We start from the raw sequence: 16,169 nt of genomic DNA on the forward strand, positions 1-16,169 counted from the left end.
ATACACACCACGTTAACAAGAGATGGTAGAAGATGAACTACATGTAATAAGTATCTGAATCCAGTATATAAGCATCCATCTTCCATTGAATTGATAAAGCCAAGTGTTAGCAAAACTTCAAAATAAACATACTCAGGTGTTGAATATGTGTCTATTTCATCATCCACAATAACTCTTGCCTTTATCTTGGCATAACTCAAGAGAGAAACAATTGTTAAAATTATTCTTGCATAGTCTTCTATATCTTCCTGCCTCTTTCCCTCACTTCTAATAATTAACACAAATATGTGGTTTGGTCATTTAGAGAGGATGGGGCAAAACAGGATGACTTGGAGGGTGTATAAATCTGTAATGGAGGGGAGGAGGGGTAGGAGTTGTCCTAGAAAAGAATGGAGGGAGGGGGTGAAAGAGGTTTTGTGTGCAAGGGGCTTGGACATAAAGCAGGCGAGTGTGAGCATGTTAGAAAAGAATAAATGGAGAAGAATGGTTTTTTGGAGTTGATGAGCTGTTGGAGTATGAGCAGGGTAATATTTTGTGAGGGATTCAGGGAAACCAGTTAGCTGGACTTGAGTCCTGGAGGCGAGAAGTACAATGCCTGCACTTTAAAGGAGGGGTTTGGGATATTGGCTGTTTGGAGTGACATCTGAACTGTCACATCTGGGTGCCTCTGCAAAGACAGTGATTATGTGTGAATGATGGTAAAGTGTTTCTTTCTTGGTGGGAGACAGCCAACATGTTAAAAAAAATATACGTGCTAAAGATCTTGAATAATTTGCGTAAAGTTCTGAAGATATAAATACACTAAAGTATTTATAATAGTAATTTATTTAAGGACATCTAATTGTGCAAGCAGTGGAGCAACAATGAATGACCAAATCTTTACCAAAATCTAAATTTATTCAGCGAAGATTATAATGCCATTAATCAAAACCAATGAAAACTGGTTCAAAAATCACCCACTCATGGCTATGCTGCCAATAAGAATGCAACCTCTTGTTTAGAAAGATGCACAAATTGTGCTCAAAGTTCTGTGTCAAAGTAAATTCTTTTCTTAAATTTTGGCAAGAAAACCAAAAAATTGTGGCAAGAGAGGCACAAGGGAGATATGGATGATGGAAACCATATGGTATTCTGTCAAGATGGGGATACATTCTTTTGTCAGGTACAGCACAATATAAGAACCTCAATATCATGCTTTCGTAATACCATAGTTAGACATCAGCACTTACAAATAAGGTACCTGTAAACCAATTATTTTTTTTTTGAAAACTAGTTATCTCTCACTGGGGTAAGGCGACTTAAAATGAGAAACACATGTCCACTGGTAGTAGGTTGGTAGACAGCAACCACCCAGGGAAGTACTACCGTCCTGCCAGATGACTGTGAAACAAAAACCTGTAACTGTTTTGCATGATGGTAGGATTGCTGGTTTCTTTTTCTGTCTCATAAACACGCTAAGATAACAGGGATATCTTGCTACTCCTACTTACACTTTGGTCACACTTCACAGACACGCACATGCATATATATATATACATACATCTAGGTTTTTCTCCTTTTTCTAAATAGCTCTTGTCTTTTTTATTTCTTCTATTGTCCATGGGGAAGTGGAAAAGAATTTTTCCTCCGTAAGCCATGCGTGTCGTATGAGGCGACTAAAATGCCGGGAGCAATGGGCTAGTAACCCCTTCTCCTGTATACAATTACTAAAAAAGAGAAGAAGAAAAACTTTATAAAACTGGGTTGCTTAAATGTGCGTGGATGTAGTGCGGATGACAAGAAACAGATGATTGCTGATGTTATGAATGAAAAGAAGTTGGATGTCCTGGCCCTAAGCGAAACAAAGCTGAAGGGGGTAGGAGAGTTTCAGTGGGGGGAAATAAATGGGATTAAATCTGGAGTATCTGAGAGAGTTAGAGCAAAGGAAGGGGTAGCAGTAATGTTAAATGATCAGTTATGGAAGGAGAAAAGAGAATATAAATGTGTAAATTCAAGAATTATGTGGATTAAAGTAAAGGTTGGATGCGAGAAGTGGGTCATAATAAGCGTGTATGCACCTGGAGAAGAGAGGAATGCAGAGGAGAGAGAGAGATTTTGGGAGATGTTAAGTGAATGTATAGGAGCCTTTGAACCAAGTGAGAGAGTAATTGTGGTAGGGGACTTGAATGCTAAAGTAGGAGAAACTTTTAGAGAGGGTGTGGTAGGTAAGTTTGGGGTGCCAGGTGTAAATGATAATGGGAGCCCTTTGATTGAACTTTGTATAGAAAGAGGTTTAGTTATAGGTAATACATATTTTAAGAAAAAGAGGATAAATAAGTATACACGATATGATGTAGGGCGAAATGACAGTAGTTTGTTGGATTATGTATTGGTAGATAAAAGACTGTTGAGTAGACTTCAGGATGTACATGTTTATAGAGGGGCCACAGATATATCAGATCACTTTCTAGTTGTAGCTACACTGAGAGTAAAAGGTAGATGGGATACAAGGAGAATAGAAGCATCAGGGAAGAGAGAGGTGAAGGTTTATAAACTAAAAGAGGAGGCAGTTAGGGTAAGATATAAACAGCTATTGGAGGATAGATGGGCTAATGAGAGCATAGGCAATGGGGTCGAAGAGGTATGGGGTAGGTTTAAAAATGTAGTGTTAGAGTGTTCAGCAGAAGTTTGTGGTTACAGGAAAGTGGGTGCAGGAGGGAAGAGGAGCGATTGGTGGAATGATGATGTAAAGAGAGTAGTAAGGGAGAAAAAGTTAGCATATGAGAAGTTTTTACAAAGTAGAAGTGATGCAAGGAGGGAAGAGTATATGGAGAAAAAGGGAGAGGTTAAGAGAGTGGTGAAGCAATGTAAAAAGAGAGCAAATGAGAGAGTGGGTGAGATGTTATCAACAAATTTTGTTGAAAAAAGAAAAAGTTTTGGAGTGAGATTAACAAGTTAAGAAAGCCTAGAGAACAAATTGATTTGTCAGTTAAAAATAGGAGAGGAGAGTTATTAAATGGAGAGTTAGAGGTATTGGGAAGATGGAAGGAATATTTTGAGGAATTGTTAAATGTTGATGAAGATAGGGAAGCTGTGATTTCGTGTATAGGGCAAGGAGGAATAACATCTTGTAGGAGTGAGGAAGAGCCAGTTGTGAGTGTGGGGGAAGTTCGTGAGGCAGTAGGTAAAATGAAAGGGGGTAAGGCAGCCGGGATTGATGGGATAAAGATAGAAATGTTAAAAGCAGGTGGGGATATAGTTTTGGAGTGGTTGGTGCAATTATTTAATAAATGTATGGAAGAGGGTAAGGTACCTAGGGATTGGCAGAGAGCATGCATAGTTCCTTTGTATAAAGGCAAAGGGGATAAAAGAGAGTGCAAAAATTATAGGGGGATAAGTCTGTTGAGTGTACCTGGTAAAGTGTATGGTAGAGTTATAATTGAAAGAATAAAGAGTAAGACGGAGAATAGGATAGCAGATGAACAAGGAGGCTTTAGGAAAGGTAGGGGGTGTGTGGACCAGGTGTTTTCAGTGAAACATATAAGTGAACAGTATTTAGATAAGGCTAAAGAGGTCTTTGTGGCATTTATGGATTTGGAAAAGGCGTATGACAGGGTGGATAGGGGGGCAATGTGGCAGATGTTGCAAGTGTATGGTGTAGGAGGTAGGTTACTGAAAGCAGTGAAGAGTTTTTACGAGGATAGTGAGGCTCAAGTTAGAGTATGTAGGAAAGAGGGAAATTTTTTCCCAGTAAAAGTAGGCCTTAGACAAGGATGTGTGATGTCACCGTGGTTGTTTAATATATTTATAGATGGGGTTGTAAGAGAAGTAAATGCGAGGGTCTTGGCAAGAGGCGTGGAGTTAAAAGATAAAGAATCACACACAAAGTGGGAGTTGTCACAGCTGCTCTTTGCTGATGACACTGTGCTCTTGGGAGATTCTGAAGAGAAGTTGCAGAGATTGGTGGATGAATTTGGTAGGGTGTGCAAAAGAAGAAAATTAAAGGTGAATACAGGAAAGAGTAAGGTTATGAGGATAACAAAAAGATTAGGTGATGAAAGATTGAATATCAGATTGGAGGGAGAGAGGATGGAGGAGGTGAACGTATTCAGATATTTGGGAGTGGACGTGTCAGCGGATGGGTCTATGAAAGATGAGGTGAATCATAGAATTGATGAGGGAAAAAGAGTGAGTGGTGCACTTAGGAGTCTGTGGAGACAAAGAACTTTGTCCTTGGAGGCAAAGAGGGGAATGTATGAGAGTATAGTTTTACCAACGCTCTTATATGGGTGTGAAGCGTGGGTGATGAATGTTGCAGCGAGGAGAAGGCTGGAGGCAGTGGAGATGTCATGTCTGAGGGCAATGTGTGGTGTGAATATAATGCAGAGAATTCGTAGTTTGGAAGTTAGGAGGAGGTGCGGGATTACCAAAACTGTTGTCCAGAGGGCTGAGGAAGGGTTGTTGAGGTGGTTCGGACATGTAGAGAGAATGGAGCGAAACAGAATGACTTCAAGAGTGTATCAGTCTGTAGTGGAAGGAAGGCGGGGTAGGGGTCGGCCTAGGAAGGGTTGGAGGGAGGGGGTAAAGGAGGTCTTGTGTGCGAGGGGCTTGGACTTCCAGCAGGCATGCGTGAGCGTGTTTGATAGGAGTGAATGGAGACAAATGGTTTTTAATACTTGACGTGCTGTTGGAGTGTGAGCAAAGTAACATTTATGAAGGGATTCAGGGAAACCGGCAGGCCGGACTTGAGTCCTGGAGATGGGAAGTACAGTGCCTGCACTCTGAAGGAGGGGTGTTAATGTTGCAGTTTAAAAACTGTAGTGTAAAGCACCCTTCTGGCAAGACAGTGATGGAGTGAATGATGGTGAAAGTTTTTCTTTTTCGGGCCACCCTGCCTTGGTGGGAATCGGCCGGTGTGATAATAAAAAAATAAAAAAAAAAATATGTCCACTGTCGTTCATTCGTTGTTGGGGTTGTTATTGTTAATTATTATTACATTCATGGGGAATACTAAACCCACTGGGCGTCATACAGTGCCTGAAAAATGTAATGCAATCACTTTTAATGTAAAGGAGGGAAGGTCAAGTCCAATTCCTTGGATTAAGAACCCCCTTAGTGGTGTCAAGGAACCTCTCCTGAGGGGGTTGTGAACCAATTAGGCTTTTACAACAACTAATCTGCAGCACAAACATGTTGAAATGCCAGGCAGGCAACTTCTTACAATACATATGTCTATTTCTTTTCTGCAGTATACAAAATGTAGTTTACATGTAATAAAATACTGTTAAGAACAAAAGAAAGCCACTAGCATGCGGTGCATTTCGGGCAGACTAATCCTAATGCTTACAAACTACTTAAGAACTAGACATTGGTAAACAAGTAGAATTTTTTTTTTTTAAACATACAAGAAGTGAGGTTGCTAAGTCAATTAACTAAATGTTAATAGTACAATTATCAGTGAGCTTAACTTAATTGGGATTTCTTAAGCAGTTTCAAACCGACTGTCTTCAGGCTATGGGACAATTATAAAAGAGGTGAAGAAACAGGAAGTTAATTAGGTTTCAGTAGAATTATAATGGAACAAGACGAGTAATTAATTTTCTATGGGAGTTTGAGGAAAATTGGAATAACAAGGATAGAGTTGGATGTGCTGGTTTTGTTTGGAATAGTATAGTGTTGGTTTTGCTACGTTAGGGAGATGAGGTGATTTTTAACAATAGCTTTAAACTTATTTGGCAGACAGGGAACCTTTCAATGGTTCAGGCAATGAATTCCAGATCTTAATTAAGGGCTCTTATGTGTATTGTATTTTTGCACAGGGTGAGTAGGACATGGGAAATGTCAAAGAGCTTTGTGTCATGTATTGTGCCTGTGTTTTGTTGGAGCTATCAAGGAAAAGTTTTTGAGGACGGTTTATGTTGGAGCTAAACATTCTATATGCAGTGGAACCCCAGTTTTCATCTTTATTCCATTCCAGAAGGTCAGCCGAAAACCATTTTGTACGAAAACTGCAGTAATATTTCCCATAAGAAATACATGTAATGTAAATCCAATTAATCCTTTCCAGACACCCAAAAATATTAACAAAAAAATACATTTTATAGAGAATAACTATAGTTTTACATACAGAAAACAATGAGAAATAAATATAAAGCACTAATGAAATGGATAAATGAACATTTAACATCACTTTTACCTTTATTGAAGACTCTTGTTGGCATATAAAAGACAGCGAGGAGGGGAAAGGAAGGAGAGGTTATTGTCTGGAAGGGGAATCCTCTCCATAAGGGCTTCAGGTATCAAAGCCCTATTCGGGGTTACTTCCCTTATTTGTCTTTTACTGGCACTAGGACCAGCTTGAGAGTCACTGGACCCCTGTCACACAAAAAATCTGTCTAGAGAGGCCTGTTTCTGGCATCTCTAAGATTTGCCTAAAATGGGACATGGCATTGTCATTGAACATGTTGCTGACATGGCTTGCAACAGCTTTGTTAGGGTGATTTTTCTCTACAAAACATTGCACCTCACTCCACTTTGCACAATTGTCCTTAATCGCTGAAGAAGGCACATTCTCCCCTCTCTTTTCCTCCTCCTCCTCCTCTGAAGCAATTTCCTCAACTAAGGTCTGTTGCTGTTGCAAATGAAGGTCTTGCAGCTCTTCAGTGGTTAGCTCTTCCCTGTGGTTGTCCACCAACTCTTCCACATCCTGGCCACTCACCTCCAACCCCATGGACTTTCTTTGGCCCCATGGTGGCTTGCAAACACAAAATCAATGGATTATTATGAAATGTTTCAGATAAATGCACGGAGTAATACTCACTGAACAAGTAACAAAGACAGACTGAGTCATGAACGTATGAGCGGGCAGGTGGGCGCACCTGGTACAGACAATTTCCAAGTGAATGTATGAAAACAGGAGGAAAATTTCGCTGAAAAAAGTGGTCGAAAACTGAATTGTATGATAACTGGACAGGACGAAAACCGGGGTTCCACTGTACTATACATGTAATATGAGTCTATATTTTACACATTAAGTAAGTTCAAACTCTTGAAGAGAGGAGGGGGGGGTTGTCTTGCACAGGAATGGGTGATAGTCCACACAGCAGCTTTTTGTTAGGTTATTAATGGCTTAAGGTGATTTGTTGTAGTAGATCCCCAGGCACATTTTTTTTTTTTTTTTTTTTTTAACAAGTCGGCCGTCTCCCACCGAGGCAGGGTGACCCAAAAAAAAAAAGAAAGAAAATCCCCAAAAAGAAAATACTTTCATCATCATTCAACACTTTCACCACACTCACACATTATCACTGCTTTTGCAGAGGTGCTCAGAATACAACAGTTTAGAAGCATATACGTATAGAGATACACAACATATCCCTCCAAACTGCCAATATCCCAAACCCCTCCTTTAAAGTGCAGGCATTGTACTTCCCATTTCCAGGACTCAAGTCCGACCATATGAAAATAACCGGTTTCCCTGAATCCCTTCACTAAATATTACCCTGCTCACACTCCAACAGATCGTCAGGTCCCAAGTATCATTCGTCTCCATTCACTCCTATCTAACACGCTCATGCACGCTTGCTGGAAGTCCAAGCCCCTCGCCCACAAAACCTCCTTTACCCCCTCTTTCCAACCCTTTCGAGGACGACCCCTACACCTCTTTCCTTCCCCTATAGATTTATATGCTTTCCATGTCATTCTACTTTGATCCATTCTCTCTAAATGACCAAACCACCTCAACAACCCCTCTTCTGCCCTCTGACTAATGCTTTTATTAACTCCACACCTTCTCCTAATTTCCACACTCCGAATTTTCTGCATAATATTTACACCACACATTGCCCTTAGACAGGACATCTCCACTGCCTCCAACCATCTCCTCGCTGCTGCATTTACCACCCAAGCTTCACATCCATATAAGAGTGTTGGTACTACTATACTTTCATACATTCCCTTCTTTGCCTCCATAGATAACGTTTTTTGACTCCACATATACCTCAACGCACCACTCACCTTTTTTCCCTCATCAATTCTATGATTAACCTCATCCTTCATAAATCCATCCGCCGACACGTCAACTCCTAAGTATCTGAAAACATTCACTTCTTCCATACTCCTCCTCCCCAATTTGATATCCAATTTTTCTTTATCTAAATCATTTGATACCCTCATCACCTTACTCTTTTCTATGTTCACTTTCAACTTTCTACCTTTACACACATTCTCAAACTCATCCACTAACCTTTGCAATTTTTCTTTAGAATCTCCCATAAGCACAGTATCATCAGCAAAAAGTAACTGTGTCAATTCCCATTTTGAATTTGATTCCCCATAATTTAATTCCACCCCTCTCCCGAACACCCTAGCATTTACTTCTTTTACAACCCCATCTATAAATATATTAAACAACCATGGTGACATTACACATCCCTGTCTAAGACCTACTTTTACCGGGAAGTATTCTCCCTCTCTTCTACACACCCTAACCTGAGCCTCACTATCCTCATAAAAGCTCTTTACAGCATTTAGTAACTTACCACCTATTCCATATACTTGCAACATCTGCCACATTGCTCCTCTATCCTCTCTATCATATGCCTTTTCTAAATCCATAAATGCAATAAAAACTTCCCTACCTTTATCTAAATACTGTTCACGTATATGCTTCAATGTAAACACTTGATCTACACATCCCCTACCCACTCTGAAGCCTCCTTGCTCGTCCGCAAATCTACATTCTGTCTTACCTCTAATTCTTTCAATTATAACCCTACCGTATACTTTTCCTGGTATACTCAGTAAACTTATTCCTCTATAATTTTTACAATCACAAATACCATAGAAATAACTATCAGGTTGAATTCTGTTTACAGGAAGCCCACTCACTCTGCCCACTAAGTTCATTTCTATAGCCACCATTCAATGCAGATCAAGATCACCATCATCTCAAGCCTATTTTTACGTCCACTCCGGATATGCAGACCCCATCAAAGTTAAACCAAGAAAAAGATATCCTTAGAACACTATTCTCCAGATTAGGATACCCTGACTGGTTTATAAAACAAGGAGAAACGAGAGCAAATATCAACTATTACAAAACCTTAGTTCACAAAAGCTCAACTCCATCCAGCAAATCTCAACTCACAGTACCCTTTCAACAAGGTACATTCAACTCTCTTGAGAAAGTGACCAACAAAATTATATTCTATGCTAACAAACTAGGGAATCTCTTTACCAATAAACACAAACATTCGGCTACACCAGACACAACAGTGGTTCACTAGATACCATGTAGACTACAATCAAGTATACATAGGGTAGACAGGCCGAACACCATCTACAAGGATCATCGAACACCAGAGAGCAATAGGTTATGCACAGGAAAATTCAGCCATTTTTCAACATGTCAGCTACAATAATCACAATATTCACTGGGAAGCTACCACCACCATACACAAATCACACACTGCAGTCACAAATGCAGAATCATAGAATCTGCCTTCATAGCTACCACTCCCAGTTTCAATATCCCACAGGGACAATAGAAGCCAGACATCATTTCAAAATTTGTCCTCAATAAGTACACACAAGCACCCAACCTAATACAAAACACCAACACATGACCAGGAATCACATAGCACAAAGGAATGTCCTACCTAAATTTTTAGCTTCACCACAGGTCCTGTCTTCTTCATCCACTCAGTACTTGACACATCCTCCAATGTGCCACTCCCTGTTATGGAGTGAGCTGCAACCTTCCCTATACGTATATATATATATTCATGTTCTCCTTTCACTTATGTATCTGCTGAAGAGGATCCCAGAAGAGGATCGAAATATACAGTTTGTCTCCACGCGAGTTATTATTGAGCATTGACAAGTGTTCATTATACTTCAGTTATCCACTACAGACAAGGTAATGGTAGATTAGAGAATGGCATAGTGTAGTGTGTCTTTATTAAGTCATCTCAAAGAAGCCAAAAACCTGAAGTGTGGGAGAAAAAAAAACACAGGTTGTGTCCATTCACTTGGCCTTGGCACAAGCTTCCTCTAGGGAAGACGAATGTGGGTCAAAACTGTGGGGAGAATCTGGAATTTTGCAGACTTGTGTGGTTTTAACTAAATTTCAATTTTACGGTTTATCTCATGCATTTTATGCATTATAGTAGAATATGTTAGAGATGCTCTAACTGTACCTTGAAGCAAAAATAAAGTCTCCATGACTGGCTGGCAACAGACAATAAACCATTTTGTGCAGTGTCAGGACAGGATTTCAGAAAAGTGGCAAAACCACTAATCCATTTTTTTTTAATTATGCTGATCACATTTATTATACACAAACTGATTACATAGTTAGTCTGCTGCATTTGAGATAATACCCGAGATTCCATTTGCCTCAATTTCATATTATGACCTTAAACCTCCATTTAAACATGAGAATGTACAATATGCAGTACAATATATGAAAATAAAATCATAAATTACACTCCAAGAATGCTGTACTTACCTGGCTGGGAAACACCTTGAAAATTTGAGTCTTCAATTCAGTTTTATCAAGTTGGCATGTAGATATTTAATAATCATTCATAACATTCATAAAAGGCACAAGCAATGCACATATGCACACATACACCCATATTATAATATACACAGCCATGCAGTTGGCCTACTGCAGTGCTCCTTCATTCGTATATTCTAATATTGATACAGTACATGCATGCACATATATTATAGCATTTTTTATAATAAAAAGTGTACTTACCCATCAGCAATTTCTTTCATATTCTTGCCGTGTGTGTCACTGATTCCTTTCTCTTCATTTGAAACTTTATTAACACTTTCACCATTTTCCTGATTCAAGATATTGTTATCCTGCACACCACTTCCTTTGTTTATTTTAAGGTCTCCCACAGAATTGTCATCATTAATTGAGTCCACTGATTTTTCCATGGTAGCCAGAGCTCCTCTTTTATGGAAAACATTCAATTTTACATAATTCTCAACTTTTTCAGACAAATCACTATTTTCTGGCTGCACCAAAGTGGTAGGCCTTTCTCCTTCGACAACTGGCTTATGCACCATTGCTTCTTTGTTCTTTGACTCCATCAAATGCTGTAGTTGAAAGAGAAAAAAAAAATATATTTTACAACTTGAACTTTATGACATTTCAACCAGTTAGAAATATAAACTGGTTCTTCTCTCTTGGTATAGAAACTTTCTTCAACTACGATTTTTTTTTCTTTATACCACAATGGCTGCCTCCCAGCAGGGTGGGGTGTGAAAAAAAGTAATTCTTCAACAGCTGTCTTGCCCAAAGTGCATGGACTTCACAATTCATATGACTCTCTAACCTGAAACATCTCCACTTCTTCACAATATAAGCACTATACCTCCCACCTCTAGGACTGAAGTCCAACTAACTGGTTTCTCTGAATCCCTTCATAAATGTTATCTTCTGTTTTCTTAGTTTTTGTAATACCGTAGAGATGTTATTTATGTGTGCATCACTCAGTCCATCAAATTAAACACTCTTGGGACTATCCAGTAACTGCTTTGGTGATTACATTACTAAAGGACCCCACAATAAGCTGAAGATTTCCCTGTCCCTGACACAAGTAACCAAACCACACAGTACCAAATTATAGCGCTGTACTTCAGTGCCTTCACATACTGTACATCTGTAAGTATTGGTGCCTATTCATGAAGCTCTTCAAACACTTACACAAGAAGTCTTTGTGATCCTATTTATGTATATTATTTCTGCTTAACCTGCATAATCTGCTTAATCTGCACAATCTCTTCAGATATTAACACTACTGATATAAATATTCTATGTAATTTTGGAGCAGTTAATATTTTTAAGCAGACAGTAAAACATAGCCTTTCTAATAAAATACTCAACTAGTTGCACTTAGCGATTCCAAACATTTAAAAAGCATTAAAACATTTATTTTTCTGACTCAAGAAATCGTAATGACACGATTGCAAACAAACCATACCCCCGGCCGGGATTGAACCCGCGGTCATAGAGTCTCAAAACTCCAGCCCGTCTAGTGGCTAACGCGACGGGCTGGAGTTTTGAGACTCTATGACCGCGGGTTCAATCCCGGCCGGGGGTATGATTTATTTTTCTTTCTTATTGTTTTTAATGCTGCAAACCTTATACAGTACTGCAATTAATTCTAAATAAAAACCTTCATAGATAAATATTTGGGAAATATTAATTTTTCTCTTACATGTTTTTTGACAAACTTTTACAGAAGAAAGTCAAACATTAGTAGTTAATGTATATGGAGGAATTTTTATTATATAAATACAATACAGCCTCTCCTCACTTAGTGACGTATTCGTTTACCGACCGCTTGGACTTTTGACCAGCTCTCCAACCAGTGTGCAAACCTAAGTAATGTGTATTGGAGCTGATTTCCTCTATTCTGTTTATTACATTATATAGTACACTACTGCATAATCATTTAAAAATATACTGTACTAGAAATGTTATAAATGGTGCAAAGGTGACATTAAAAAAATATCTAAAGATGGTTCCCACAAACTCACTACCAGTTTAGTATGCTCCTCGCTTAACAACCTCTTAGGAACAGAACCCCATTGTTAAGTGAGGAGAGGCTATATCTGTTTTACATACTGCCGTAAAGTTTCTGATTTTTTATGCTCTACCTTGTTGGATATAGGCACAACTGACAAATTTGAGAGAGCATATAAATCTGTAATGGAAGGAAGGTGGGGCAGGGGTCGGCCTAGGAAAGGATGGAGGGAGGGGGTAAAGGAGGTTTTGTGTACGAGGGGCTTGGACTTCCAGCAAGTATGCGTGAGCGTGTCAAATAGGAGTGAGTAGAGACATGACATGCTGCTGGTGCAAGAGCAAGGTAACATTTATGAAGGGATTCGGGGAAACCAGCAGGTCGAACTTGAGTCCTGGACATGGAAAGTACAGTGTCTGCACTCTGAAACGGGGTGTTAATGTTGCAGTTTTATAACTTTAGTGTGAGTGCACCTCCGGCAAGAGTGACAGAGTGAATGATGTTGAAAGTTTTTCTTTTTCGGGCCACCCTGCCTTGGTGGGAAATGGCCAATGTGTTAATAAAAAAAAATAATTGGTACAATAAAAGCTAAATTATAAGGCAACATGCTCTAAAACACAAAACATAATTACTAACCTTATCTTCATCTATAATCTTCTCATATTTGTATTTTTCTTTCATGCTATCTTCTTGTGCGAGTAGATGATCATGAACCTCTTCACTAATGAAATGTATAAACTTTTCTTTACCTTTCATCTTCCTTTTATCTAAAGCAAGTTGTCTCGTTTCAGAGGGAGAATCTGACTTTTCTGGAATGACTGTTGTCTCTACTTTTAATGGTGGGGACTTTTCTTCAGCTGGACTAGTATAGTCAGCAAGATTAATAGTATTCTTTGTTTGTGTTGAGGTTTCCTTTAATACATCTGATGATTCTTTACCTTGCTGCTTAGCCATTTCTTTAATGTGATGATATCCTGTGGCAGACACAGCTGCTGGCACTGCATGCTTTGTTAAAAACTCTTTCTTTAACGAAGTGAGTAACTTTTTAGTATCTTCTGCTTTATAAACTGGTTTTGATGTGGCATCACTTTCTGGAATGTCTGATATGCCAAGGATGCTTTTTGCTCTTTCAACATTACTCTGAGCCAGGGATTTAAATCTATCCACATAGTCAGTGGATAGAGGTGGTGTTGGCACTGCAGGATTGCTGCTTCTCTTTTCCTGTGAAACTTCAGCTGTGCTTTGAAAGACATCTTGACATTGGCCTATACTGAAAACAAATAAGTATTTGTCAGTTTAAAGCAAATACTGTATAAGGGAACTCAAATATGTAATAGGTATAGAAAAATTACTAGAGTACAATTTATCAAAACATGCGAATGCACAACAAGAGAGATTGGTTGTTTGGAACACCTTGTAGTGGAAGTTGTGAGCTATACTGAATGTATGAAGTACCATATTATCATACACAATACAAAGGTTTACTTCATTATAAATATAATGTGTGAGATATGCAAGAATTTAGCTGGTATACAAGAATCTAACTATGTGAGGTATACAAGAATACATCTGAGAGGTATACAAGAATAGAGCTGTGAGATATGAAAGAATATAACATATATAAGAATAAGGCTTTATTTTGTAGTAATAAGGGTGAAATGACAGTAAGTTTATGATAGTCACTAAAGATAGTTTCAAGACTTTTCCCTTTGTAAAGACAATACCAAACACAAAAATATGTATGAAAGACTTCCATGTCATAGTCACAATTACAACAGTGAAATTTTTACACAAATAGCCCACACATAGAAGAGAGGAGCTTACGACGACATTTCTTTGTAAATGGTCCAAGTCGGCCCGAAACATCGTCATAAGCTCCTCTCTTCTATGTGTGGGTTATTTGTGTATTGTTCCGGTCTTGGTATTGTGCCTTTTTTTGTTAGTGAAATTTTTACTGTTACATGAAGGAATGTAGGGATATATAATCATTACCAATTCAGGTACCTGGCACTAGGACTGGTAATGAGAAGTGTAAAATATGAATTTGTATGTCAGTCTGGAGCCTTTCACAATTTGGCAAATTCTGAATTTTTTAAAATTTATTTCCTTTAGCAACCATGGTGCAATGATTAACATGTTTACTCCATATATATATAAAAAAAAAAGTGTAACTGGAGTTCAACCCCACCTGAGTTTGCCCTTGTACCTTTACATTAGGGATATTATGAAAATTTGTGTATATACACTATATATTGCAAGACATCATAGTCCTACACACAATACTTATATAAAAAGGAAGCATAGGGATTCATGGATAATGGACGTTTCAGTCACCAAATGGAAACCTGAGAAGGTGGCATTAGGTTTTCAGTCTTATGCTGCTATGTATTTCCACACAAATCTGCACATTATTTCCTCTCCAGACAGGGACAGGATCCAGTACAGCATAAGCTTTCAATAAGTAATCGAGAAAGTATTAGTGCGTTAAAGCAGCTCTGTGAGAATTATTATAATCATGGGGAAGTGTTATATTATTATAATCATGGGGAAGGATTATACAGCACAGGTGGGGATGATATGGAAGGTATTCAGGCTCAATTCAGAGAACCAGAGCACAGATCCAATTCCCTATATCAAGAGCCCCTCACCAGCGTCAAGGAACCTCCCTTGAGGGGAGCTTTGCGAGTTAGCAAATATTATATGAACTCTGAATTAAACCAGAATATTACAAAAATCAAGGTATCTACAGCCACAATATTTTGTCTGATAAAATAGTTTACTCTCCCTTAAATACACCCATCTTCGGTTGTTTCGAAGTGATAGAGAACAAATAATTTTTATTTTTTTTGGTGTAATTATGCTATTATCCAGCAATGTTGTTGCTCCAAATCAACCCAAATGTTGGCTCATAATTTACCCATTAGTCATCTGTACAATAATCTATCATGATTAACTAACCTGTAATGTGCACATAAGATGATCAACACGAACATGAACTTGCACATCACACTACACTGAAGCTTTAAAAGCCTGTTAAGTCTATCGCTCATTTGAATTTGGATGGGGATTTCTCGACGACGATCCTTGGCCATTGCACTTATTTCTTCCATTTGGGGTCCCTCCCTACGACGTTCGCTGAAAACCGGCTCCACATTTTGGTACGAGTCATTTTAACAAAGCCCATTGTCTTAGTGTGACTGACAGAACATGGTAATTAAAGATCCTAGGGGTGTTTTAAACGTAGAGTTAAAGGTGTTGGCTGCGGCGGCCAGACAACACTGACGTGTATGTTGTTTTGATCAGCGCTGCCACCAACCCTCGCTTACTATGCTACACTCTGCTGCACTGGCAACACCCCTCATGGGAGGTTCCTTGACGCTGGTGAAGGGCTCTTGATCTTGGGAATTGGATCTGTGCTCCGGTTCCCTGAATTGAGCCTGAATACCTTCCATCATCCCCCATGAGCTGTAAATGCTACGGGTTTAACGCTCCCCGTGATTATAATTATAATAATGCACTGGCAACACTGCTCTCACCATGGCCACTATGACCCCTCAAGGTCCCTGGCTAATTTATATATTATCTAATGGTTATAATTGTAATCATAATTTTTAAAGGGAGGTGGACCGATAAGCCAGGGGAAGGCCT

At 38.9% G+C, this 16,169-nt stretch overlaps 1 protein-coding gene across 1 annotated transcript in view; it reads right to left on the reverse strand.

The window, feature by feature from the left end:
- Window positions 1-15,858, reverse strand: part of LOC128686223 (SUN domain-containing ossification factor) — a 172,460-nt gene extending 156,602 nt beyond the window's left edge. The window contains exons 1-3 of the mRNA XM_070083229.1: window positions 15,480-15,858; window positions 13,158-13,791; window positions 10,742-11,091 (exon numbers count right to left, since the gene is read on the reverse strand). Of these exons, the coding sequence (XP_069939330.1) occupies window positions 10,742-11,091; window positions 13,158-13,791; window positions 15,480-15,631 (1,136 nt within the window). The 5' untranslated portion in view covers window positions 15,632-15,858. The remainder of the gene's footprint in view (window positions 1-10,741; window positions 11,092-13,157; window positions 13,792-15,479) is intronic.
- Between the last annotated feature and the right edge of the window lie 311 nt (window positions 15,859-16,169).

This window comes from Cherax quadricarinatus, chromosome 9 (assembly GCF_038502225.1).
Source record: "Cherax quadricarinatus isolate ZL_2023a chromosome 9, ASM3850222v1, whole genome shotgun sequence".
NCBI classification, from domain to species: domain Eukaryota; kingdom Metazoa; phylum Arthropoda; class Malacostraca; order Decapoda; family Parastacidae; genus Cherax; species Cherax quadricarinatus.